General features: G+C 51.3%; 1 protein-coding gene across 1 annotated transcript in view; it reads left to right on the forward strand.

The window, feature by feature from the left end:
* The window catches only part of AFG3L2 (AFG3 like matrix AAA peptidase subunit 2), a 134,284-nt gene that overhangs the window by 43,037 nt on the left and 63,322 nt on the right, over window positions 1-27,925 (forward strand). Inside the window, exon 3 of the mRNA XM_086967382.1 lies at window positions 19,847-19,962. Coding sequence (XP_086823508.1) covers window positions 19,847-19,962 — 116 coding nt within the window. The remainder of the gene's footprint in view (window positions 1-19,846; window positions 19,963-27,925) is intronic.

The raw sequence follows: 27,925 nt of genomic DNA on the forward strand, positions 1-27,925 counted from the left end.
AGCAACAACCTGGTCCTCCTTCGACCCCATCTCAGAATCGGAGATCCTCAGATTTATCTCCTCCTCCAAGCCATCGTCTCACAACCTCGACCCCATTCCCTCTCAAATGGTCAAAGAGCTGAAACTCACCATGGCTCTACTTTGGTGTGAAATCATAAACAGTTCCCTAAAAACGGGCACCATTCCAGATTGCCTTAAAGTCGGCCAAGTCACTCCTCTTCTGAAAAAAAGCACGCTTAGACGCAACAGACCTGAATAATTTCAGACCTATCTCCAATCTCCCTTTCCTTGCCAAAATCCTTGAAAAATGCGTCCTCTGTCAACTGAACAAACATATTGACAACATAAATTTGCTTGAACACCACCAATCAGGCTTCAGAAAAGGCTACAGCACCGAAACTGCAATCCTCAACATCATGGACGACATCTTCAACTCCCTATACGCAGGCCACTGCTGTCTCCTCATCCTCCTAGACTTGTCAGCTGCTTTTGACACCGTAGACCACAGACTTCTCATCAAAGCTCTCAAAGAGCGGGTAGGTGCAGACAAAGTGGTCCTCCAGTGGTTCTCCTCCTTCTTCCAAAACCGCTCCCAAAGAGTAAAAATCAAATCCTTTGCCTCCGTACTTGCCCCCGTAAACAGAGGCGTCCCTCAAGGCTCCATTCTCTCCCCTCAACTGTTCAACATATATATGGAACCCCTCACCTCCATTCTGAAAAAAGCGAATATCTCCTTTCATCTATATGCAGATGATACACAGATCTACTTGGAAACTCAACAATACCCTCAAAGAAGTCCAAGAATGGCTATCAACGAACCACCTCAAACTCAATCAAGGAAAAACCGAGATCCTCCTCATCTCCAACAAGGAAGAAAACCTGCAAATGGTTGAAAGGTATTGATGCCCTCAACAGAAATCTCCCCCTGGCAACCTTGATCAAATCACTGGGAATCACCCTTGACCACTATGTCTGGATCCCATGTCCTAGAAAGCACTTCAAAATCTGGAAGAGGTGGGCAGACTAACGGGGGCTGGACCTGGACCCGCCGCATGAGGAGGCCACCCTCATAACATAGCTTACGGTCTTTTTTCTAAGCAGCGCATGCGTGCTGCGTAGGCGAGACCTAAAAAGAAAGGGGTCTGTCTGTCAGCAGGAGGACTTTTTAAAAGTACCCTGGCTCAGAATTTAGATACAATGGCTCAGAATGTAAGGGGTGGGGGCTTTGTAATGTCTTCAGCTGGGATATCCTCTATGAGAAACTTATGACTGTAGTTGAATCCTGTATTGCACAACTGGTGGAGAGAGAGAGTGATCTGGAAAAAGAAATTGCTAAATTGTCAACTCATCTTGCAAAAAACACAGACTAACAGCTAGATTCATGAAGCCGAATTGCGATCGCAATAGCTGCGAATATGCAATTGCGATCGCAATTTGATGAAAAGGAATTCATGACAGTGTAATCCCTAAAAATGCAAATTCGCTAAATTAAAATTGCGATTTCGCAAATTAATTCGCAGAATCCTGGAAGAAGCCCATTAGCGAATCTGAAACTGCGAGAAACCATGGAATCTGCGAAATCGCAAAACAATCACAATCGCTATTCATGAAAAATCTCAGAAAGCGAAAATCGCTATTTGCGACGCGCAATTTAAGGAGAACCCAAAGCAGGTGGTAACCAGTAAGGAAAAAATATTTTTTTTTCAAAAAAACGTTTACAAACTACCAACAGGTGCAGGCCTGACCAAACACACTTAAGGAATTGCAGCTGGAGCATGAGGACTCTCACAATGCCAGGACTCTACATGGTGGTCAGGCGGCGAAGGCTACAGCGAGCAGCACGGAACAGACGTAGGATCCAGGAGCGGATATTCCGCCAGCGGGTCACCCTTCTGGGGCAAACCAGGGAGCAAATTTACGCTAAGTACCGCCTGAATGGGGCAATGATCATCAAGCTGATCCGGGACCTAGACACCCTGATGCAGCACCCAACAAGGACGACCAATGCCGTGCCCACACTTGTCCAGGTATTGTGCAGCCTGCACCTTCTGGCCTCCGGAAGCTTCCAGGGGATAGTCGCTGTTGCAGGGGGGATATCCCAGCCCACCATGTCCCGCTGCCTAAGGAGTTTCCTGGAGGCTATGCTGACCCGGCTACACCACTACATCTCATTCCCCACCAGCCAACAGGACTTGAATGACACCAAGCTACAATTTTACAACTTAGCACAATTTCCACTATAATAGGATGCATTGACTGTACCCACATCCACATCTGCCCGCCAGCACAAACAGAATACATGTATCGCAACCGCAAGTCCTACCACTCTCTCAATATCCAGATGGTGTGCAATGCAAAGACTATCATCACGGATATAGTGGCACAGTACCGGGGGAGCACACATGACTCATTCATATTCCGGCACTGCGGCATTCACACACGACTGGCCAGAGGAGACTTTGGTGAAGGACACCTACTAGGTAAGTACACATGCCCCACAATATTACACTGTGATAATGTAGCTGCGCAGAACAGGCACTCACCCTCTGCTCCTATCATTCAGGTGACAGCGGCTACGCTCTCCGTGAGTACCTCCTCACCCCATACCTCAACCCTGCAACACCACAGCAACGGCGTTACAATGCTGCACACATACGCACAAAAAATTGCATTGAGAGGACATTTGGCCTTTTGAAGATCAGATTCCGAATTCTGCACAAGACTGGTGGGGCCATCAAATACGAGACAGAGGTCTGCTGCCGCATTGTGGCCGTGTGTGCAATCCTCCACAACATTGCTACCAAGCGCAGGATACCTGTAGACATCTCTGGCAGTGAGTCGGAAGGGGACAACTGACCACCTTCACATGTGCGTCACGCACGAGGGGAGAATCCTGCAGAAGGACACAGGCGCCGTAATCAAATCAGCATGAACTATTTCTAGTGCACCCACTCTCCACACCCATTACTTCACTCATGCATGACAACATTAATAATGACATGAGTCAGATTAAGTTAGACGGAATATTTTATTGTTACAGCACAATAAAGTGGGGATTCCCCAAACTGTTACATGAATGACATATTGCCTCGTATGTCCCATGTTCTTCAGGAGGTCATGCTTGTAGCAGCAGCATGGCCCCTCATGTTAATGTTCAAATGTTCAATGCCGCCTCCGGGCAGATGCTCCCAACCTCCTTTCCACATCCTCCTCCTGATTCAGCCGTGAGTCAGCAGAGGGCCTGCTGCTGCGGCGGGGTGCTACCACCGGTGGCACACACTGGCTACTATGGCTGGAAGTAGCCTCACTAGTGTCGTCACCCCCCCACCGCCTGGCCATGGCCGGTTGCCTGCATGCCCTGGACAGCTGTTGTCACCTGCTCCAGAGCTCTCGCGACGTCCTGACAACACTGGACCATTTGGACCTGCATGGCCAAGGAGCGTCGCGAGAGCTGGGAGGTCGCGTTGCCAATGATGTAATTGGACGGCGTGTATGCTGACAGGCGGGTCAGCAGCTGCCGGTGTCTGCGCCGGTTGAGGTCCCGCTGGCTGTAGATGGCCTGTGTGTTGGCCTCCATAGCAGCTGTCATCCTCTCCATGCGGTCAGACATTTCACCAACATTCCTGGCGGTCTTGTTTAGCTGGAGGTGGATAGCCGCGAGATGACGGGCTTGTGTTTGATGGACATCAAGCATACGGCGCTCAATGGAGAGCCCACCTGGCCGCACGTTTGGTCCCCTGCCAGCGCGGGAAGTGTTATTGCGCTGCTCCCTCACCAGTCCACTCGACTGGCTCCTCACAGCCGCAGGGCGGCGTGTTTGTCGGCGTACTGCTGCTGTTGTTGTCAGCACCACTGGTGGTTGAGTGACGCGCTGTGGTACTGCTGCGCCTATTGGCACAGGGGTGGCACTGTCCACAGGGGCAGGTGGTGGAATGACCGCTGGTGCGGCAGCTTGCCCTGATGGTCCTGGCTGTGGGGATAGATGTAAGTCTCCCTCTTTGTCCTCTGTGATGTCCTCAATTTGCAGGGCATCGCTGTCTGTACCGGGGACTTCTGCGCCACCTGTGCTGTAAAGTGGACGTTGATTAGTGACAGGTTTCTTCCACATTTAAGCTTCCTACATGCATGCAGGCTACCATTCCCTGACTCGCTGCAGGATTGACTCTCACTAAACAGGTCTGGCTTTATGGGGCTAGATGGTAATTGTGGTCAGACTACATGTCCCACAATGCAATAGCGCTTCTGTGGTGTGCTTTGGCTGCATGACTGGGGTTTGAAATGGGATGATCTGGAGTCATGGACATTGTTAGGAGACAGGGGGTCGCAGTCGCATGGCACTTACCTTGTATGTCTTGGGTGGGTCGGGAGGAGTCAAGCTGGATCACCCCCACGCATGCCTGCGGATTAATGGTGTCCTCGACTCGGTCCTTGAGTGGTGTGTTTGGTGGGACAGTGGGCTCCCCTCCACCTGTCGCAACACGCTCCCCCAGCCTCTCTGCAATCTTCTCCTTTGCCCGCCCTCTGAGGTCGTACCAACGTTTTTTCAGCTCATCCACTGATGCGCACCCATATCCTCCTCTTATCGGCCTCAGGCACCCTTCTGGAGTCTTTTCCAAAGAGGCGATTGTGGTCCTTGCAGACACCCTCTATCAAATATTCAGGCTCTTGCTCGGAAAATTTTATTTTCCTTTTTCTTCCAGTGGAAGCTTCACCTGCAGCTTCCTGTGACATGCTGTGCACTGGGGTGTCTCCTGGTTTTCTCCTGTGGGCACTCTGGAGGGGAGCTCTGGCAATGCTGCTTCCACTTCAGGCTCTCCCTGCTGAATGAGGGTGGAACCTGCCTACTTCCTGGTTGTAATGTCATCACTGTGCTCAGAATGCGACTTCCCGTTTTTGCGATCTCGCTATTACCAAGATCGCAATTTCGGTAATTGCGAGATAGCAATTTCAACACGGGTATCGGCCGATTCTGCGATTTTTTTTTTTTTTTACCGATTTTTGGAAACTCGCAATCAGCGATTGCGGCCGAATGCGATTCGCTATTCTTACTCGCAAATTTTCATGAATACCATTCTGTGATTTCTAAATTGCGATTCACTTTTTCTCGCAATTTACAAATCGCAGAATTTGACATTGATGAATCTGGCTGTAAGGCACCACTTTATGTAGCATCTCCAACAACTCGACAACCCTCGCTAACAGAACGAAAACCCCACTGTTATGACCAAGCCAATAAACATGCAAGAACTACTGATGAATGTAGGGGACAAGAGCAACAAACAGCTGGCAGAAATAGTATTAGAATCCAACATAGCCTGTCCAAGATTGCTTCAAAGGTCGGACAGAGTTCCAAGGCATCTTAACCAAGTCCGAGTCTTCCCCCTGAGTTCTACCGATATGTGGCAGATATGACGAATGTTCGGCTATCATTGTCTAGCAGAATCTACATCTCAATTCAAAAGTAAGGTGTGCCACTTGCTTGTGTAAAATACAGACTTTAACAACACAGAGTATAGCAGTATCCTGTTTGTGTGAAGAGTGAACTGGATTGGGCAAACAGACAAACAATTCAGGAGTATTGTGTGGTTCTTAAGAAAATATCATTAACTCGCTGGTAGACTTATCTCCCAAAACCCGCCCACCACATACTTGAATAGAAAACCTAGCCTATGTGATTATGCTATTGAACTAACACCTACTGGCACTAAACCATAAACAAGCATTGGAAATGCAATAGGGCTCGCATTGGGAAAGTTTGAGCTATTGGTCTTATAAATTAAATTTGTTTTATTTATGTGTAATTAATTTATTTAATTTGTAATGGCAATAGCTTAAACTTTTGTAAATAACTTTTGTGAAGATTATTTTCAGTGTTTTTTATTGTGACGAAAATCCAAGAACAGAAGTGAAATGTTAACATCTTTTTGTGATTTGTAATAAAGCGTGAAAGCTTGAAAACAGTTTGAAACATTGAAAGAACATATTTGAACCAGTGATGCTGTGGTTGCACTGAGTGATGCTGTGGTTGCACTGAGTGATGCTGTGGTGGTGCTGAGTGATGCTGTGGTTGCGCTGAGTGATGCTGTGGTTGCACTGAGTGGTGTGTGCATCGGTGGAGCTTAGTGGATGCATTGGTGGAGCTTAGTTGGAGCATCGGTGGAGCTGTGTGGTGGGTGCATCGGTGGAGCTGTGTTGGGGGTGCCTCGGCGGAGTTGTGTGGTGGGTGCATCGGCGGAGCTGTGTGGTGGGTGCATCAGTGGAGCTGTGTGGTGGGTGCATCGGTGGAGCTGTGTGGTGGGTGCATCGGTGGAGCTGTGTGGTGGGTGCATCTGTGGAGCTGTGTGGTGGGTGCCTCGGTGGAGCTGTGTGGTAGGTGCATCTGTGGAGCTGTGTGGAGGGTGCCTTGGTGGAGCTGTATGGTGGGTGCCTTGGTGGAGCTGTGTGGTGGGTGCATCGGAGGAGCTGTGTGGTGGGTGCATCGGTGGAGCTGTGTCGGTGGAGCTGTGTGGTGTGTTCATCGGTGGAGCTGAGTGGTGGGTGCATCGGTGGAGCTGCGTCGGTGGAGCTGTGTGATGGCTGCATCGGTGGAGCTGTGTGGTGGGTGCATCAGTGGAGCTTTGTGGTGGGTGCATCAGTGGAGCTGTGTGGTGGGTGCATTGGTGGAGCTGGGTGGCGGGTGCATCGGTGGAGCTGTGTCGGTGGAGCTGTGAGGGGGCTGCATCGGTGGAGCTGTGTGGTGGGTGCATCGTTGGAGCTGTGTGGTGGGTGCATCGGTGGAGCTGGGTGGTGGGTGCATCGGTGGAGCTGTGTCAGTGGAGCTGTGTGGTGGCTGCATCGGTGGAGCTGTGTGGTGGCTGCATCGGTGGAGCTGTGTGGTGGCTGCATCGGTGGAGCTGTGTTGGTGGAGTACTGTGGTGGGTGCATCGGTGGAGCTGGGTGGTGGGTGCATCGGTGGAGCTGTGTGGTGGGTGCATCGGTGGAGCTGTGTGGTGGGTGCATCGGTGGAGCTATGTGGTGGGTGCCTCAGTGGAGCTGTGTGGTGGGTGCATCGGTAGGGCTGTGTGGTGGGTGCATCGGTAGGGCTGTGTGGTGGGTGCATCGGTGGAGCTGTGTGGTGGGTGCATCGGTAGGGCTGTGTGGTGGGTGCCTCAGTGGAGCTGTGTGGTGGGTGCATCGGTAGGGCTGTGTGGTGGGTGCCTCAGTGGAGCTGTGTGGTGGGTGCCTCAGTGGAGCTGTGTGGTGGGTGCATCGGTGGAGCTGTGTCAGTGGAGCTGTGTGGTGGGTGCATCAGTGGAGCTGTGTGGTGGGTGCATCTGTGGAGCTGTGTGGTGGGTGCATCGGTGGAGCTGTGTGGTGGGGCATGGTAGAGCTGTGTGGTGGGTGCCTCGGTGGAGCTGTGTGGTGGGTGCCTCGGTGGAGCTGTGTGGTGGGTGCCTCGGTGGAGCTGTGTGGTGGGTGCATCGGTGGAGCTGTGTCGGTGGAGCTGTGTGGTGGGTGCATCGGTGGAGCTGGGTGGTGGGTGCATCGGTGGAGCTGTGTGGTGGGTGCATCGGTGGAGCTGTGTCGGTGGAGCTGTGTGGTGGGTGCATCGGTGGAGCTGGGTGGTGGGTGCATCGGTGGAGCTGTGTCGGTGGAGCTGTGTGGTGGCTGCATCGGTGGAGCTGTGTGGTGGCTGCATCGGTGGAGCTGTGTGGTGGGTGTCTTGGCGGAGTTGTGTGGTGGGTGCGTTGGCGGAGCTGTGTGGTGGGTGCGTTGGCGGAGCTGTGTGGTGGGTGCGTTGGCGGAGCTGTGTGGTGGGTGCATCGGTGGAGCTGTGTGGTGGGTGCTTCGTGGAGCTGTGTGGTGGGTGCTTCGTGGAGCTGTGTGGTGGGTGCATCTGTGGAGCTGTGTGGTGGGTGCATCTGTGGAGCTGTGTGGTGGGTGCATCTGTAGAGCTGTGTGGTGGGTGCCTCAGTGGAGCTGTGTGGTGGGTGCATCTGTGGAGCTGTGTGGTGGGTGCCTCGGTGGAGCTGTGTGGTGGGTGCCTCGGTGGAGCTGTGCGGTGGGTGCATCGGTGGAGCTGTGTGGTGGGTGCATCGGTGAAGCTGTGTCGGTGAAGCTGTGTGGTGTGTGCATCGGTGGCGCTGTGTGGTGGGTGCATCGGTGGATCTGTGTCAGTGGAGCTGTGTGGTGTCTGCATCGGCGGAGCTGTGTGGTGGGTGCATCGGTGGAGCTGTGTGGTGGGTGAATCGGTGGAGCTGTGTGGTGGGTGCATCGGTGGAGCTGTGTGGTGGGTGCATCTGTGGAGCTGTGTGGTGGGTGCATCTGTGGAGCTGTGTGGTGGGTGCATCTGTGGAGCTGTGTGGTGGGTGCATCTGTAGAGCTGTGTGGTGGGTGCCTCGGTGGAGCTGTGTGGTGGGTGTATCTGTGGAGCTGTGTGGTGGGTGCCTCGGTGGAGCTGTATGGTGGGTGCCTCGGTGGAGCTGTGTGGTGGGTGCATCGGTGGAGTTGTGTGGTGGGTGCATTGGTGGAGCTGTGTCGTTGGAGCTGTGTGGTGTGTGCATCGGTGGAGCTGGGTGGTGGGTGCATCGGTGGAGCTGTGTCGGTGGAGCTGTGTGGTGGCTGCATCGGTGGAGCTGTGTGGTGGCTGCATCGGTGGAGCTGTGTGGTGGGTGCATTGGTGGAGCTGTGTGGTGGGTGCATCGGTGGAGCTGTGTCGGTGGAGCTGTGTGGTGGGTGCATCGGTGGAACTGGGTGGTGGGTGCATCGGTGGAGCTGTGTCGTGGCTACATCGGTGGAGCTGTGTGGTGGGTGCATCGGTGGAGCTGGTTGGTGGGTGCATCAGTGGAGCTGTGTCGGTGGAGCTGTGTGGTGGCTGCATCGGTGGAACTGTGTGGTGGGTGCATCGGTGGAGCTGTGTGGTGGGTGCATTGGTGGAGCTGTGCCGGTGGAGCTGGGTGGTGGGTGCATCGGTGGAGCTGGGTGGTGGGTGCATCGGTGGAGCTGTGTGGTGGGTGCATCGGTGGAGCTGTGTAGTGGGTGCATCGGTGGAGCTGTGTGGTGGGTGCATCGGTGGAGCTGTGTGGTGGGTGCATCGGTGGAGCTGTGTGGTGGGTGCATCGGTGGAGCTCTGTGGTGGGTGCATCGGTAGGGCTGTGTGGTGGGTGCCTCAGTGGAGCTGTGTGGTGGGTGCCTCAGTTAAGCTGTGTGGTGGGTGCATCGGTGGAGCTGTGTCGGTGGAGCTGTGTGTGTGGTGGGTGCATCAGTGGAGCTGTGTGGTCGGTGCATCGGTGGAGGTGTGTGGTGGGGGCATGGTAGAGCTGTGTGGTGGGTGCCTCGGTGGAGCAGTGTGGTGGGTGCATCGGTGGAGCTGTGTCGGTGGAGCTGTGTGGTGGGTGCATCTGTGGAGCTGGGTGGTGGGTGCATCGGTGGAGCTGTGTGGTGGCTGCATCGGTGGAGCTGTGTGGTGGCTGCATCGGTGGAGCTGTGTGGTGGCTGCATCGGTGGAGCTGTGCGTTGGGTGCATCGGTGGAGCTGTGTGGTGGGTGCATCTGTGGAGCTGTGTGGTGGGTGCCTCTGTGGAGCTGGGTGGTGGGTGCATCGGTGGAGCTGTGTGGTGGCTGCATCGGTGGAGCTGTGTGGTGGCTGCATCGGTGGAGCTGTGTGGTGGCTGCATCGGTGGAGCTGTGTGGTGGCTGCATCAGTGGAGCTGTGTGGTGGCTGCATCGGTGGAGCTGTGTGGTGGCTGCATCGGTGGAGCTGTGTGGTGGCTGCATCGGTGGAGCTGTGTGGTGGGTGCATCTGTGGAGCTGTGTGGTGGGTGCCTCTGTGGAGCTGTGTGGTGGGTGCATTGGTGGAGCTGTGTGGTGGGTGCCTCGGTGGAGCTGTGTGGTGGGTGCCTCGGTGGAGCTGTGTGGTGGGTGCCTCGGTGGAGCTGTGTGGTGGGTGCCTCGGTGGAGCTGTGTGGTGGGTGCCTCGGTGGGGCTGGGTGGTGGGTGCATCGGTGGAGCTGGGTGGTGGGTGCATCGGTGGAGCTGTGTCGTGGGTGCATCGGTGGAGCTGTGTCGGTGGAGCTGTGTTGTGGCTGCATCGGTGGAGCTGTGTGGTGGGTGCATCGGTGGAGCTGTGTGGTGGGTGCATCGGTGGAGCTGGGTGGTGGTGCATCAGTGGAGCTGTGTCGGTGGAGCTGTGTGGTGGCTGCATCAGTGGAGCTGTGCGGTGGGTGCCTCGGCGGAGTTGTGTGGTGGGTGCCTCGGCGGAGCTGTGTGGTGGGTGCATCGGTGGAGCTGTGTGGTGGGTGCATCGGTGGAGCTGTGTGGTGGGTGCATCGGTGGAGCTGTTTGGGTGGTGCATCTGTGGAGCTGTGTGGTGGGTGCATCTGTGGAGCTGAGTGGTGGGTGCCTCTGTGGAGCTGTGTGGTGGGTGCATCGGTGGAGCTGTGTGGTGGGTGCATCGGTGGAGCTGTGTGGTGGGTGCCTTGGTGGAGCTGTATGGTGGGTGCCTCGGTGGAGCTGTGTGGTGGGTGCATCGGTGGAGCTGGGTGGTGGGTGCATAGGTGGAGCTGTGTCGGTGGAGCTGTGTGGTGGCTGCATCGGCGGAGTTGTGTGGTGGGTGCCTCGGCGGAGTTGTGTGGTGGGTGCCTCGGCGGAGTTGTGTGGTGGGTGCCTCGGCGGAGTTGTGTGGTGGGTGCCTCGGCGGAGCTGTGTGGTGGGTGCCTCGGCGGAGCTGTGTGGTGGGTGCCTCGGCGGAGCTGTGTGGTGGGTGCTTCGGTGGAGCTGTGTGATGGGTGCATTTGTGGAGCTGTGTGGTGGGTGCATTTGTGGAGCTCTGTGGTGGCTGTGCGAGTGAAAACTGGAATGTTGCTTCTCTTGTGAACTGGCTTTAATTTCCATCATTGTTCTACGTGTTAAAACTTGAGGCATATTTAAATCAGTTGTGCTAATGTCCGATCCCGGAAACTGCATTGTGCACACTTCTACTCGTCTCTGGTGGTTGTGCTCTAGGAAGATAATGCAGAGGTGCGAATGGAGATGTCTGGAGTGAATGGGACGAAAGGCTGTTTTTTTTTTCTTCTTCAATTTGGATCACGGGACCTGTGTATTAATGTCAACCTTTTTGTTGACTCGCGAATGAGGTTGATTTCATCACATACATTCAATGAGGACTAAACCTCTTTAGGAAGGTGTTGCAGGTTTGGAAAAATGGTTACCCATATTGAAGTCTTTAGAAGCATGGTGCTTTGTAGGATGGCGAAAATCACTGAAAAGCGGACATCATCCAATTAAGGGTAAGTTAACAAGCATGCGTCTGCATGTATGGCAAAGTTACGTTTGAGACTGCGAAGAAAAACCTCACTGAATGAGAGATCAAATGAGCATAGGCGTTGTTGCTCTGTATGGGAATTGTGCTCTGGCAGTGGCAGCCAAGGCTTTCGTGATCTACAAAACAAGAGTTAATTGATTTGGGTAATAACTGTCAATCGTTTAACAGCAAAAGAGGCCTGATCTGGTATTTGCCTGGAGCCGTGCAAATGGTCGCCATAAAGTCTCCATGGTTAGATTGATATATTTTTGCTGTCGTTTCTTCGTGTCCATGGTTGCCTGTTTGTATGTAGGCCCAGGCTGCAGAGTCTAGAGGCTGCATTTCTGCCTGTGTAAATCGACTCTCCCTGTTGCCGAGGGCCTCTGTTGCAAAGCTGTGCCAGGGGCTCGGCCTCGGCGCTGAGCGAGAGGGAGGGAGGGAGAGAGAGAGGAAGGAGGGGTAGATAGAAATGCAAGGCGGCAAATAAACAAGCATTGGTAAATGCATTGTGTAAGTAAAAAAAAAAGCGGAATGAAGTCCCAGGCATCGGAGCTAGGGAAAGTTAAGTGTGCAGGCCAGGGAACGTGGGGGGGCGGGGAGAGGCAAGAAGGGAAGAATAGCTGAGAGTAAGGGTGACGAGACGCACGGGGAGCAGCAGCCTTTGATGTGCCGGCCGGCCGTGGGCAGTGAATAATTAGGGGAGGAGAAATGCCAGAGCGCACGCTGGGGTAAGCTTGTAGGGGGAGGCTGGTGGCTTTGATGCTGTGCACGCGCTTTTTCACGGGCACAGCATCAAATCGCCCCTTTAGTTAAGGTCTGGATAAGCCATAATATGTTCGACATCTGCAATGCTTGCGCATTGGCAGAGGTCGAGCCCTAAAAATCAGTGGGAAAGGCTGCTTTTAACTACATTTCGCCCGGGCACCATAAGAAGCCATCTTTGCTTTCTGTTTGGTCAGTATGATTCTTTATCTGCATTGATCAGCCGTACTCTGACAAAACCTCCATTCAGACACTAACTCATGGGGCTATTTATAATGTCTGCAATGTAATTGAATGAATTTTATATAATGTGATTATTTATGTTAGCCATTTGAAAACTTTTTTTTTTTTTTTTTTTTTTTTTTGAAAACTTTTATTTAGCACTGTTCAGAATACAAATACGGGCCTACAACCATCCGGCCGGCCACGACACTTATGGAGCTTGATAGCAAAATATACGGCCACTCAGTTGCTCGACAGCACATGTAAGCATACAACATACGTCACAAGAATTCCACGAGCACCAAGTGTCAGGAGTTATTAAGGTTAATTTTAGAAAAAAAATTTTTTATATAAGGAGATACAAAAACGGAAACGGATCAGTGTACAGCACATGTATTCAGGTAATAAATGGGCAACGGTCAACAGGAGAGGCTACTAACAGAACAAAACTAAATTGGCGGCACAAACTGAGTTATCAGGATAGTAAAACGAAACGAAGCGTGCCCCCCAACCGTCACCCCCCTACCAGCAGCTCCACCCACCGACCCAAAATACACAGAAGAAGAAAAATAGAGAAAGAGAAAAAGAGGCACCATAGAAAATAACAAACTAATCGAGAAAGACCCCCCACCCTACACGCATGCCGAGGCTATGGCCTGCCCCCCCCCCTAGCAGTGTGTCTGTCGCCCCAAGGAAACCCGGAAATATAGGAGCAGGTTGAGAAAGAAAGAGGAAAGATAATAAATTATGTATATAAAAGGATACAGAGACTAGAACGGGTCAGTGTACATCACACGCATTTAAACAATAAATGGGCAACGTCCACCAGGAGAGCTCACTACTAATATCATGACTAAAATGGCGGCACAATTCTAAGGTACGAGGACAGTAAAACGAAACGAAGCGTGCCCCCAACCGCCACCCTCCTACCAGCAGTTCCTCCCACTGACCCAAGAAAGCGCAGAAGAAAGAGGAGTAGAGAAGAAGAAAAAGAGGCCCATAGAAAATAAAAACAAATCGAAGAAGACCCCCCACCCTACACGCATGCCGAGGCTATGGCCTGCCCCCCCCCCCCTAGCAGTGTGTCTGTCGCCCCAGGGAAACCCGAAATATAGGAGCAAATAGAGAAAGAAAAGGGAAAAGAAATAAAAAAAAAACCCCGAAATGCACGGTAGCACATAGGGAGAGAGGGAAGAATACACTACCCTACTACCCCCAGGGAAAGGAAAAGTGGGGAGGAGCCCATCCTGCAGCCGAGCTCCCGGCTCCCCTCACCGCCGAGATCTCCCGCACCGTACACCTTACAATGACAAGCGATTGTGCCCCCAGTCAATCAGGAATATGAACAACCAGCACCTCGGTCCGGCACAAACCCCCCCCCCTGCCGGTAATAGAAACAACTGGAGCAATCGACAATAACGTACAGCAGAAATCAGGATATTAAAGGTTACTCAGCCAGTAATGAAAAGCATAAGTCAGTCCAGGTCCTCGCCAGCCGGTCTCATCGTGACAGCAACAAATAGTTCCTCAACCCTGACCAGACCGGCAGAATCTCTCCAGGCCTGTCCACTGCTGCGAGGCGCCTATAACCAGGACAAAGAGGCAAGATGGCCGCCTATCCAGAGGGAGAACGCTGAAGATTCCAATCGCCATAGTGGACAATGCAGCACATAGACAGACCCCGGGGGCTCCAATGGTAGGGCCAGCAAGTGACACGGGGAACGATGAGAAGGGGTTCCTGGGCCCCGGTGGATAGTTCACAGTCAGAGTTGTCTCGTGGAAGGCACCGGGCGCCTCTGCTACTGTTGCAACACAAATGGATAGACTCCGTACATTGTATCCAAGAGAACACCTCGCCGTCTTCTCCCCAGTCGGCAACAATGTATCCGCTCCAAATAGGATCAGGGACGGCGGGGAAACCTCCAGCCGGGATCGCCCCTCGCCTGGGTGCTTGGCATCAATTCTCCGGGCCAATGCCCGGGCCGTGCGTCGCATTTCAGCCCTCAAGGTTATAAGAGCGGCCAGGACGTCTCCACAGGTCGGGTCGCTCCGCATCGGTAGCCGGTCAGCAGCATCCCCCGGCTCAAGCAATTCGGCCACTGGTCCCAGGGCGCATGGGCTCCCAGTCTCTACAGTCCCCGGAGCAGCCAACGCAGCGGTCCGGAGGACAGGCGCCACGTCCATGCCTGCAGCTCCAGGGAAAGGACAACGCGGGGGCGAGAGCGGCCTCGGAGGGGGCAATAGCGGAGCCATCGGGGGAGCTCCGTGAGCAACTGGGAAGCAGCACCAGTTGGGAGTTATCTACACGTCCCGTGGGGAGCCGCCGCTCACCACGGTGAAGACGCACCAAGATGGAGGTCGCCCAGCTCACGACGGGGATGGCGAGGGAGGGACGACCGTGGGGGAGGCCTCCGTGTCGTCCACACTGCAAGCTGAAAAAGGAGAGTCTGACCCAGTTGGGAGGTTCCGAATCCAGTCGTCCGATCAGCGCTCTACACCCCAGGGTCCGCAGCGTTGAACCAGCTCGTCACCCCATACACGCCCCACGGCGTCCAGCGGCGGCCATCAGTGCAGGGTCCAGGGGGAAGCGCCGGAGACCAGAAAACTTCGAGTCTGCCACCGATTCCGCCGGTAAGGATACCAGAAGATAGCCAGTCGATTCAGTGCTACCATTCCACGTCGGTAGGTCGGTGCAGGACAGGATAACGGTTCAGGATGTCCAAGGGAAGCCAGACGGCTTGCGGAGCCGGGAGCTCAAGCGTCCGTCCCGTCCGCCATCTTGGCTCCTCCCCCCCTGAAAACTTTTTTATTGTATTTTTCTCTGCTCTTATTTTTGTTTTTATGCTTTTGTGCTTATTTTTTATAATAATCGAATAAAATGAATTGTAATTGTATGTTATATTGTTACTGCTGTTCCATTTTTGTTTTTTTATTGAATATCCTCAGTTGCCAGAGTGAAACCCTGAACACTTACTTGTACTTTTACTTCAGTGTGCAGAGCACAATCAAGATATTTAAAACTCTGGGACCTACTTCCTGTATCACTGGCTCCCGCTTGTTAAATTCTCTTACCTACTAATTCTCTTCTCCCATGATTGTTACCTGCTTTGGCACTGTGAGGTGTATAGGTTTGTCCATGCTCTGTCGGACATTTGTAGGTGTCTAGTTCTCAACATATTTGGTACGTGGCTTATTTTTTATTTGAATAGGCTCCCCACTGCAGGAAGTGATCGATTTTTCTTCTTTGTGGCTGATCAGGTGTTTAAGAGGGAGGGGACGTATGAAACTGATATTCTTCTCATGGCAAGGACGTTTTCGTGACTGAGCTGCCTGTCTTGCAGGACCTGCAGGGCTAGTAGCCCTTCTTTGAACTTTGTTCTGCATTTTTAGATAGTTTGTTTTTCAGTCTGCATTACTGGTGAGTGCTGCTTGTGCCATGGGCTCCTTCGATTGTGTTATTCTTGTAGGCTTAAAGACATCCTTAGTTGAGTTGATTTCCTTCAAATCAGATTTTGTTAACGGAAACATTAAAAGAACATATCATAAGTCCTTCCCTGCACCTTCTTTCACCACTATATCCAGTAGTCATAACAATTTTCCTGATCCAGGATACATTCCAGATTTAACCTGATCCCCAATTTGATCATTCGAAATGGTATTGTCCGAGGTCGGAATGACAGTGTCCATCAAGGTGTTTACAAAACATTGAGACTAAAGGGAAAGCATTTTTTTCTCCTGCCCCATTCTCCTCCGATTTCTTAGTGCTATTCGCAGCTTAGCCTGGTACTGCCATGCTCTGTGGCAAGTGATGAAAGATTCCAACTACTAGGCAGATAAGTGTGTCTTTTTTTTAGAGTTGATCAAGGATGCATCGAATTGTTAAAGTATACAATCTTCTTCACAAACAGCAGACTAGGCAACCAGATTGTGGGGCTCCGGCATTTCCCCTATTTTACCAGTTATGATTTCAGTTTGTATTTCATGGAATTACCCAATAAAACAGACTAGAGTGCGTGGGCATTGTTCCTTTTGAAGTAGAGAAGCTTTTTCAGCATGGCGGACAATGATGGCCACTCCCGTAAAGCCATCCTGTGCTCTTTTGGGAACCCTAACCTTTCTGCACCAAATAGCTGTACTGTAATCTGCAGTGACATCCAAAGTTGCCACAAACCCGAAGACCTGTAGCTTCATCTAGACTACCGCATGTAACTGCCAAGTGCAGGGGTTAGGTATTTGTAGAGTATATCTCCAGTTCAGACAATTAACGAACCGAAACCCACGTAATCGTTGAAAAAGAAACTGGTGTGGTTTTCAAATAGACAAAGTGACTACAGACCATAGCGTTCTGAATATTCTAAAAGTGTTCTTTTTCGTTGTGCTTCTCTAGCGATTTGCATTCTTGTCTGCACTAGTGTCTCTTTGGGATGGTTTTCTGCAAAAGGTAGAAGCCTTTCTAAAGAGAGGGGAACTTTAAAGGGTTCAAAAACAGCAGGTTAGTCTAGGTGTCTTCAGGTCAGTGCTTCATTGAAGCAAATAAAAACGAGAGCGAAAAAATGATGACTGACTCCTTGGGACAGGTCTTCGGGAGCCTATTACTCGTGGACTATGTGTTCTGTCTGGGATTGCAAGATGTGTTTTTGTCCCCTCCATCTTGTGATGTAGGCAGAGGCCATTGCCAGGAAAGAGCCACCCCTTTTGGTCTGATAGTAGTTCCAGGAGTCTTTACAAGCATCTTGTTGATGGTGAGGAAATGTAATGAACATCGACAAGATTGTATGCTTGTATGATTGTTATGCAAAATTACTTTACGAGGAAGAAGCCGATAGCTACTGTCACCCAAGGAGTACAGGTACCCCTTAGTATAGATTAATAATGCCACCAGTGTTGGTCAACCATAGCCTGGTGGAAGAAAGGGAACACGCCACTCTCTGTTCATGCACGTTGCATGCCTCCTTGATCTGTCCAAAGCTCCAAGGTCTCAATCAATGGGAACAAAGAGACCCTCAGTGGACATGCATGATTGTCATGTTCATTGAGGTAAACATCAAAAATCCTAGAGCAATGGTGCAGTGACTTACCAGGATATCAACATAGGGCAGGGAAGCACACTCTCTAGAGTCATGCAGAAGGCTCTTTGTGCGAACATTAGGCCAACTGTTCCACCTCTATCTGCAATGGAAAACAAGCAACTCCTGCCAACACCGTGTGCCTCGGTGCAGGGTTGGCAGAAATTATCACCTCAGTGCATCAGGCAGATTTGGTACCAGTTATGCAAAAAAGACGTTGTCGATTCTGAATTCCTTTACGTGAGTAATACATAGCAGGTACAGCTATAAGCCCTGACACCAAGGTCAGGGTAATAATATTAATAATTTTCCCCTAGTGCCACATTATTCATCACATAATTATCAGCTTTAAATATATTTTGGAAATTAAACGACTTTTCTCCACAACATGCTTATGAGGTCTGAAAATATGTCCATTTTCATCTCAGACGCACACCTTTTTAATTTTGGCATATCTTGGTATATCTATTAATTCCACTGAGCAAAGGCCTCAAATTTCGTAAATTTGACTGCACACAGGAGAGCTACTTACAGGTATCTGGAAAGCTACCAGTAGCTCACGGGCTACTCTTTGAAGAAGCCTGCTGTACATAGAGCATTTCCTTCCCTCACCAGCTGAGATGTGAGGCAGCGGATGAGTACTCTTTTGTGTGTCATTGCTGGAAGTGCAGGGGCACAGTGCCAGAGTGCTCACTGACTCCCACCATATTTTCTTGGGTACAGCTGGTAAACAGAAAGGCTCGACGCAGGAGCACTTTTAAAAATGTGTAACTACCTCTTTGCACCGGTGTTTGTTAGATGAAAATTGTGCGAGAGACGATCCCCAGCATGAGTTGGGGTTGCAAGTCATGTCAAAGCTTTGACACAATCAATGTGGGCAAACATAACACTAGGATTTGAGGTAGGGATACCACCACCTGAGTTCTGATGGAAACAATATGATGCCAGGGATTTAGACGTAAAGCAAGACGAGAGAACTTTACACGTGGGAAGCAGGACGTCATTGATTTAGGTAGAGGGAAGAATAAAGACAGTAAATGTATATTGCAGTTGACAAATCATGATGTCAGGCAATTGACACGAGGGGATTCAAAGACATGACCATGTATTCAAATGAGTAAAGTAAGTGCACACAAAAATTACATGATGAGATAACTGTAAGTCATCTTGGAGGTGCTTTATATTTGAAGACTCTGACTAAGGTCCAATGGTCATGAACTCATTTAAGTTGTAAGTCATCCTAATTCTATTAGGAAAATAAACTCTAGTCTGGACTGTCCATAAAGAAACTGAATTATATGGGGCAGTGCGCAGTTCCATATGTTTGAGAAAATAAACCACATTACTCTAAGAAGCAGCCTCCATCTCAAGGCTGAATGTTAAGACTATATGTATTCAGTGTCCCGCTTAAAAGGGCCCCTTTAGGTATTAGCAGGATGATTCAAGGGCATGAAGGATGTTCCTCAAAGAGTCTGTAATTTGCTGGTTGGAAGTTCAAGTCCCAGGCAATTCAACATCTGGACCTCCAACAAGGAGGATTTAACGCAAGGCGGAATTCAATAGGAAAACAAATTACACTGCTGTGTCAAGTGCAAGAAGGAATCATGGATGGAAATCCTAGGTTGAGGTCCTCAATGCAGAGTGGCTCTCAGCACCAGGCCCCAGCAAAAGAACAAGGAACACCAGTATTGGGGAAGTGGGTAAAAGGATGGAGGTTAACAGAAACACAGACAAGGTGAAAGCTGAGGCTTGGGTGAGAAGTACCTATATTCATGGAGAAATGATAGCCATATGAAATTGGACTGCATGTCTTCAAAGTTCTTGAGAATTCAGTGAATGAAAGCACCCCAGAAACACTGCTTCTTAGAATAATAATTACATATAGGGTTTGTTTTTTATAATGTTTATGTAGTGATAGACAATAAACATTTTGCTTTATGAAAAATTATCCGTCCTGTATGCAGATTTAGATGAAGTATAACTTCAGTGTTTATCACTAGAAATGTCTTGTTTTTATTCTGGGAAGCCTTAGCTTTAAGATGACTTCTACATTCATCAAATAGTCCCTCCCACGTACTGAAATCAGCAAAGCCTATGTGTTTCAATTGAAACACTTTGTAGGAGGTAGAAGTATACATCCAGTCACCCAACAGTTTGAGGGGAGAAATCCAATGCTCCTCTGGACTGAAATGAGCAGTGATCAACAAAGTCTCAAGTGAGTGTCTGAACGATATTGGTGAAGTGGTTGAGAGGGGCGGACTCAAAACCCAATCCAAGTATGTTAGTAATTAGTCTATTTACCGCCGTAGTGTCAGAAGCCTGACCTTAAAATGGCTGTAATGTATTTTAAGGTCTTTCTATATTGTTCCACAGTCATCCCACTGAATTCACTTGCTTGAATGGTGGAGGTAGCCATTGGTCCAATCAATGTAATAATTTCTGTGTTCTCGGTCTTGTCAGTTCTGAATGTGTAAAATAATGATGTATGTAAGAAAGCTTTGTTCATACTGTTTTAGGTTTGGAAAAGAAAACTCAAGTACTACAGCCAAATGAAAAAAAGACTGTGGCTTATCATGAAGCTGGGCATGCGGTAGCTGGCTGGTTTTTGGAACATGCTGATCCTCTTATAAAGGTAACCACAACCAAACCTTGATCATGCTTTTAACACCATATTTGAGGTCATCAAGCTATTTAAGTCCCTCATGACAAAAAATTAACAGGACAGTAAAGGGACTTCCACAAAAATATGGAAATAGTCCAGTATGTCCTTTGACATGGGTAGTGGAAGGCAGCCTTTATGATAGGGGAGCTGACACTGCTCCATCAAGAGAAGATCATGTTGTCGGTGTATTGGCTGGCAAAAAGTGGACCACCTTCCAATTTATGCTAACCAATGTGGCATTTTCAGCAGCATACATATTCCGTAGCCGGCTTGTACATAATTGCAGGTTGGTGTCCCAGACTTATTATGAGAAACTCCCAGGGAAACATTTCAAGTGGTTACTAATATTGTATTTGTTTGAGGTTAATTTCCAGAAGTTTTGTTGTGGCAACAATTCCACTGTATGGGTCCCAGGATGTGGCAGAATTGCTCTTGCTGTGATTTAACCCCTTCCCTTACGTAGCTCCCAACAACCTATAGGGAAACTGTCCCTCTGTGGTGGTCTATTCCAAATTTTGCTGACCTTCCTCCCCCAGTTCGACAAACCTGTGATACCTTCCACATTGTGGAATGAACTGGATCCATTTTAAACTTCTAATCACCCCCTTAATATTACAAAAGCACCTATTGGGGGGCGTGGCTAGCAGCCGATGATGGCGGCAGCATAAGGGACAGGCTCCGCGGCTGAGGCGGCCTCTCCTACGATCCGGCAAGCAATCCGACACACTTTTCAATCCCTGAAGGAGGGAACCAGAGCCCAGGACCGGGCGGTGCAAGCGGCGACAAGCGGCGTCCAAATCCAACGTCTGGAGACCGAATGCCATCGGAGCTGCGGACAGGCCCGCACAGACTGATCAGGCCGGGGTCTGCCCTGCCAAACTTGCCCAGCAGGAAGTGAGGCAGCTCCGGGGGACCCGCGCCGGAAGTGCCCCTGCATCGTAGATGAGTGCCGAGACCCGGTGTGTGCACCGATTAACTGGACACTGACTAAAGTCGGAGGTACGGTGGCGGCGTCTGCTCACCTTTCCCGTTACCTCCGGGACCGCATAGTGCGCTACTGGATGCCATACACGAAGGGGAACTACGGAACAAAGAAGTCGGCCGCCATCTTGTGAAAGGCGGAGGTTGGTGCGCACCAGTGGACTGCCCACGGGGTGCCTGCCCCGCTCCAGGTAACAGGCGACACGGGGATAGCGGGCGGTGGACACCGCTGAAGCCAGCCGGGGGTCTGTGTGCGCTGCGGGCGGGTGGGGGACTCACCACACCCAGCACACTGGAGGAGACATTGAACGACCTTGGCGGCCGCCCGCACCCTACCTTCCACTCCACCGGTGGGACTGTCGGCTTAGAATACGTGGTGCGGGGGGGACAGACACACCCCTGAATGCAATACTAATCTGTGGGAACCTGGGCCGGCCACTCGGAAATGCAGTGAACACGGGGGCCTGTGACACACCCCCGGCGCTGTTATCACACGGCGACATCGAGGTGATACTGATGCCGCAACGCGCCTGGATGATCCGTCCGGAGGGCAGGTATTTAAGGGGGAGTGCATCCTGATCTGAGGGACGCGAAGACAGGGTGACATAACTGTGCCCGGCATGTGGGTCCGATCACCTGTTGCCAGCGCAAGTCAGCAAGGAAGTGGGCGGCGGGGGGGCATCTGGTACCCCCTACACGGCACCTTGCGCGGGCGACCCCTGCACTCTGAACCTGGGACGTTGCTCTGGAGCTGGTCAGCGGCACGCATCCTGGGCCTGCAGGGCCGGGGGCGGTCACCACCGCAGAGCGGGTCACACCCTATAGAGCTCACCTGGCGCATAGGGGCAGAACGGGCCTGCAGAACTTTGCTCACAGGCGCCCCTGGACAGACACGAAGTTCCCTGATTACCCACGAACGCGGGCAAAACGTCAGCGCACCACAACCATCGCGGGAGGGGTGGACGAGGTACGCTAGATCGGAAAGGCCTGAAGACTGCAAAGACCACAGGCATGGCGGGGAAGGGACCAAAGAGTGGCACCACGCAGACCCGCATAGACCGCTACGCCTGCGACAAGCCAGCTACTTCTCCTACAACAGGAAGAGAGACGGTCGGCAAATCCGCGGATGCTCCAGGGGGAAAGAAGGCGACGCTGGACGACGTGATGCAGGCTCTGGCTCAACTACAAATGACAGTGGGCTCGATCTCGACAGATGTTACGTCGCTCAGAGCCGACTTCCACAAAATGACGGAGAAGGTCAACGCCATGGAAGTGGTAACAAAATCCCTCGTAGAGGATGTGTCTGAACTTCAGCAGGCGGTGGAGAAGCTGGCGACGGACAACAAGGTACTACGGGGGAAGCTCGATGAGCAGGAAGGGCGCTCCAGACTGAACAACATCCGCATAATTGGCGTGCCAGAGTCGGAAGGCACGAGAGCCATGGACTTGTACGTGGAAAGCCTGATCACGAATGAACTTAAACCGAAAGGACTGTCCACCTTCTTTTCCGTGGAGAGGGCGCACCGTGTGCCGGGTGGCCAACCAAAACCGGGGGCCTCCCCACAACCTATTGTTGCCCGACTGTTCAATTCCGGGACCGGGATGCATCTTGCAGGCGGCCCGGACGTCCCCCCCCCCCGTCAGACTCCAGAACTCCACTGTGGCCTTTTTCCCAGACTACACGGCGGATGTCGCACGGAGGAGAAGAACCTTTTTCGAGGTGAAGAAAGAACTTAGAGCACGAGAGATCCCATATTCAATGCTCTTCCCGGCCAGGTTGCGGGTTGTAGCGGAAAATAAAACGTGGTTCTTCGATACCCCAGAATCCGCCCAAGACTGGCTGGAGGGATGGAGGACGGGCCCCCACCCTCGGCGATCTAACCGGCACCAAAAGGGTCGTAACGCCGGGCGTCATCCGGAATCCCAGGCATCAGGAGGGGGCCCGGAAAGCGGCTCGCCCTTAAGAGAGGACTTGGGGGAAGAGGACAACGAAGATCAATGACCTCCAGGTTTTACTTTTTATCAGATTTATTGTGCTGCACGCCTAAGGCCCGCCACTGGACACTGGGTGATGGACCTCCGGGGAAGAGACTGAGGGGCCGCTGACTTCGGAGAGTCCTTTACCCCGACGCGCAAGTACACTGTTTTGGGGATGGGGCATGCACTCTGCTCAGTTGGGGGGGGGCGGGCAGTTTTGAGTCCGTATAGCAGGGGGGCAGGGAGGGGGGTGATTAAGGGAAAGGGGATGGTTATTGTTCGGGACCAGTTGGTCCTAAAGGTTAAGGGTTTGGCTCACAAACATGCTATTTTGTATGACACTACCACTGCACAGCATCACATGGCACAAGGGGGTCACACGACAGTAGGCCTGCTGGCGTTACACCTGCTTTGCTCCTGATCAGACACACTGCCCTAAACACAGGGCGGTGGGCCCGCCACCGGACCAGGTCTTTCCACGGGACACGGGATAGACCGAATCCAGCGACACTTATCAGGCCCCGCTACAAGCAACTGCCATGGCCAGGGTAGATGTATTCACCCCATCAGCTCCGCTTCAAATTAAGTCCTGGAACGTCAGGGGCCTGGGCGATAAGATCAAAAGAGGATTGGTTCTACAGGGAATTAAGAGGCAGGGTCCCGCCCTGGTTCTTTTGCAAGAGACACACCTAGTGGGTGCGGCTACACAGGCGATGGATAGGCGGGGATACCGCATGATTGCGCACGCAGAATTCACCTCGGGGTCTCGCGGTACTGGCATACTGCTGCGAAAATCCTCCCAATACATAGTAAAGTCCACAAAGATAGACGACCTGGGGCGCTTCGCAGCGGTTCATGGCCAGTGGGAAGGCAGGCCATTGAATGTGGTCTCACTTTACGTCCCACCGGCACTGCATGCCGTGGCACTGCCAGACCTTGGCAAGTTCCTCTTAGGACTCCCAGAAGGGGAATTAATCATAGGCGGGGACTTCAACACAGCACTACCCAACACCCATGATCGGTTCCCAGCACGAGCACACACAGACGGTCCCAGCAAGCTTCAGGGTTTTCTGGAAGCACAAGGGTTGGTGGATGTTTGGCGTCTACTGCACCCGGAGCAACTGCAATACACATATTACTCGGCGACGCACAATAGCCTCTCAAGGATAGATTACTTCCTCACACTAGGGAACGGTCTCCTTACCATAGACGAAGCGAAGATACAACCGAGGGGTATTTCGGATCATTCACCGATTACTTTAACCATGTCTAGTACAGTTACCACGCGTAAGAGGATCTATCCGATCTTTCCGGGGTATCTTAAAATTCCATCTGTTAGTAAGGATCTGAAGAAAGCAGCCCGACATTATTTTGAGGAGAATCAGTCCTCGGTGCAATCCCCTTCAGTATTATGGGAAGCGTATAAAACAGTGTTCAGGGGGCAAGCCATTGCGGTGATAACAAACCACAGGAGAACGCAAGGGAGGGAAGCTTTAGAGCTGGAATTGGGCCTAGAAAGGGCCAACACTGCCCATATGGCTGATCCAACAGATGACACACTACATTCTTTGCAACTACACCAGCGCCGCTTGAATGACCATCTGAGGCGATTAACCATGGCGGACATCGCAGCCACTTAACACAGGGTCTACGACATTGGGGACAAAGCCAGTAAGCTCCTGGCATGGCTTGACAGGAAGCAGGGGGGCAGCAGGAGTATACTGCAAATTACAGACACTCATGGGATAGTGCATACACGGCCGGAAGAAATTGTAGACGCATTGGCCGATCACTTTAGCGAAGTATACACCCCGACGGTAGATGTGACGGAGGAAGAAGCCCGAGCTGCCCTCGATCACGTGTCTATGCCGACACTGACGGAGGAGGCGGCGAAGGACCTTGATGCCACCTTGACAACTGACGAAATTCAGTTGGCCATCCATGCCCTCCATTCGGGCAAGGCTTTGGGCCCTAACGGAGTGCCCATTGAATGGTTTAAAGCAATGTCGGAGTCCCTAAGTGGACCCCTTCTCCAGATGTCTGAGGAAAGTAGAGAGAAAGGTACGCTGCCCCCAGATCAACGGATGGCGACCATAGTGGCCATTCCGAAGCCGGGTAAACCGCCTAATGACTGTAAGTCCTATAGGCCTATCTCACTCCTGAACCCTGAAGCAAAAATAATAGCGAAATTGCTGGCAAACAGACTCATGCCGTACTTAGGCCAGCTGATCCACCCAGACCAGTCTGGCTTCATGCCACACAGAAGTACGGCATTAAATCTTCGTAGAGTACATGGAGTGTTGGCGAGAACCCCACTGTTGACGGAACCGGCAGCGATACTGTCATTGGATGCCAAAATGGCGTTCGGCATGGTGGAATGGAACTATCTATTCGCAGTACTCACCCGCATGGGGTTTGGACCCAACTTTATCTCCTGGATCAGGTTACTATACAAAGACCCAGTGGCAAGAGTAGTAGCAAACGGTCACATATCACGTGACATACGTTTGGGGCGGGGAACTAGGCAGGGATGTCCACTCTCACCCCTCCTCTTCGCATTGGTCCTAGAACCACTAGCAGTTACCATTCGAAAGACACCGCTACTGAGGGGGATTTGATGGGATCAGCACTGGGAAGATAGAGTGTCCTTATACGCGGACGATATGTTGATTTACCTCACGGACCTGGGGAATAGCCTTCCGAACCTCCTAGCACTATGCAACTCACATGGGCGAGTGTCCGGCTACACTATTAATTGGTCTAAATCAACAATTTATGAGCTTAAAGGACCGATCCCGCCCCTTCCGGAGTCTTGCCCTCTAGAGGTGGCTCATACTTCCTTTAAATACCTAGGAATATATGTCACCCGAGATGCCGCAGAATTTACTACACTCAATCTGCAACCCCCTTTAATTCGGCTACGTAATGACGTGCAGCACTGGAAAGAACTTCCGTTAACATTGCTGGGCAGAGCAGCATTATTTAAAATGATGGCGCTGCCGCGCTTTTTGTACATACTTGAAAACACTCCAACATTGATACCCACCAGCAACTTCCAGAGGGTGACTGCACTGATATCGAGTTTATTATGGGGGAGTCGGCCAGCCCGAATAGCCCACACGAAGCTTAACAGGAGCTGGTATGATGGCAGGATTGCACTACCTAATATGCAACTGTACTACTGGGCGGCCCAACTCCAGATTCTCAACCAGTGGGTCCACGCCCCGCAGGACGACCCGGCATTCAAGGCGGACAGGGCACAACTGGGCACCAACAGCTTACTTGCACCTCTGTATCACAAGGGTACTGCGGCGAAACTCATAGGACCCACCAAACATACCGTGCAGCTGTGGTACAGGGCGCAAACGAAACTACACTGGGAAGGGACCATCACAAAACTCACACCACTGTTGGACACTAAGGCACTGGGACACTTGCGGCGTACTAAGGGTTTCACCCAGTGGGACAACATTGGGATATCAACAGTGGGGGACATGTGGAATAGAGAGGGGGTGGTGCCATTTGCGTCCCTTCAGGAACAGTACGAATTGGGAGACACTGAACTGTTTAGATACATACAAATTAGGCATGCCCTCCAGGCGGCGATCCCACCGAATACGATACCCCCAGAGTCTTCCCCGCTGGAAGACCGTCTACTCACAGACTTTATGCAGGAAGGTGCAACATCCTTAACGTATCGTAAGTTGCTTAATAACCTACCTGACCCACTGGGGAAATTAAAAGACAAGTGGGTGGAAGACGTCGGAGATTTTGATGACTCTGAATGTAACGCAGCCATTGCATCCCCACGTGAGGCTGGCATATCAGCTAGGTTCCGCCTGGTACAATTCAAAATCCTACATAGGATATACTACACGAGAACTACTCTACATAAATTGCAGAGAGCGGATCACCCTTATTGTCTCAGGGGCTGGGGTGAGGAAGGCACTTTCATACACACACTTTGGAGCTGCACGGGCATAGTGAGTTATTGGCAACGGGTACTCCGCACTATCGCACAAACACTTGACACCTCACTGACACTAGACCCACGTGTATGCTTGCTGAACGTGTGGGGGCCTACGGATTTAACATTTTATGGGAGGGCATGGACTACGATAGGCCTCATGACGGCCAAACGAGACATTGCACAAAAATGGGGGACGGCAGAGCTCCCCACCTTGGCGCAATGGAGCAGAAACATGGATATGCTCATGCTAACAGAGAGGGCGGTATATAAACTGAGAGCTAATCCGCGTAAGTGGAATGGAATTTGGCAACCCTGGAACACGTACAGAGGGGACATTTGCGAACCATTGCCGGAGGACGATCTTGATAGCTCTGAGGATGAGGAAGACATTGAGTAACGGCCAAGGGCTACGGAGGGTGGCACACACAAGGGGTACGGGCTTAGTTTGATACAACAGGACCTAGTGGAAGGAACGGTTAAAAGGCAGGGTGTAATTCTGTGCGGCTTGCAGATATGATGTCAAGCAGGGTAGCGTTGATACCGGTTAGCAAAGTATACATTAAGTGTGTTCATACTGAGTCATGTATTGAGTTTCTTAGTTCTACATAAAACACAAAATGCAAGTTATTTTAATGTATGTATTGAATTTGTTTCTATTGATCAAACAACCTAATTGACCGCTAAAGTAACAACGACCTGGGAGGGCTCGGATGCATGTAAGTAGACCATTCGTATGACACCTTGTATGCCGGCCTCAGGGTTGTAGGCACGGATATGTACTGTTGTTGGAGATGTCTATATAATCTTGCAATAAAAAAATAAAATTAAAAAAAACAAAAGCACCTATTAACCCAGTTTACAAAGAACACAAATCCGTTTTAGTTCTCAATCCAGCAGTGTTTGCCTCTTTGCATTCAGGGGCTTGTAATTCTGTTTTGCCTGTTAAAAATCGATGAGTACAAATTCCATTGTGCGCTGAAATAGTTCATTAAAAAAAATAAGCTA

The sequence above is a fragment of the Lissotriton vulgaris genome, chromosome 4_1 (genome assembly GCF_964263255.1).
Source record: "Lissotriton vulgaris chromosome 4_1, aLisVul1.2, whole genome shotgun sequence".
NCBI classification, from domain to species: Eukaryota; Metazoa; Chordata; class Amphibia; order Caudata; family Salamandridae; genus Lissotriton; species Lissotriton vulgaris.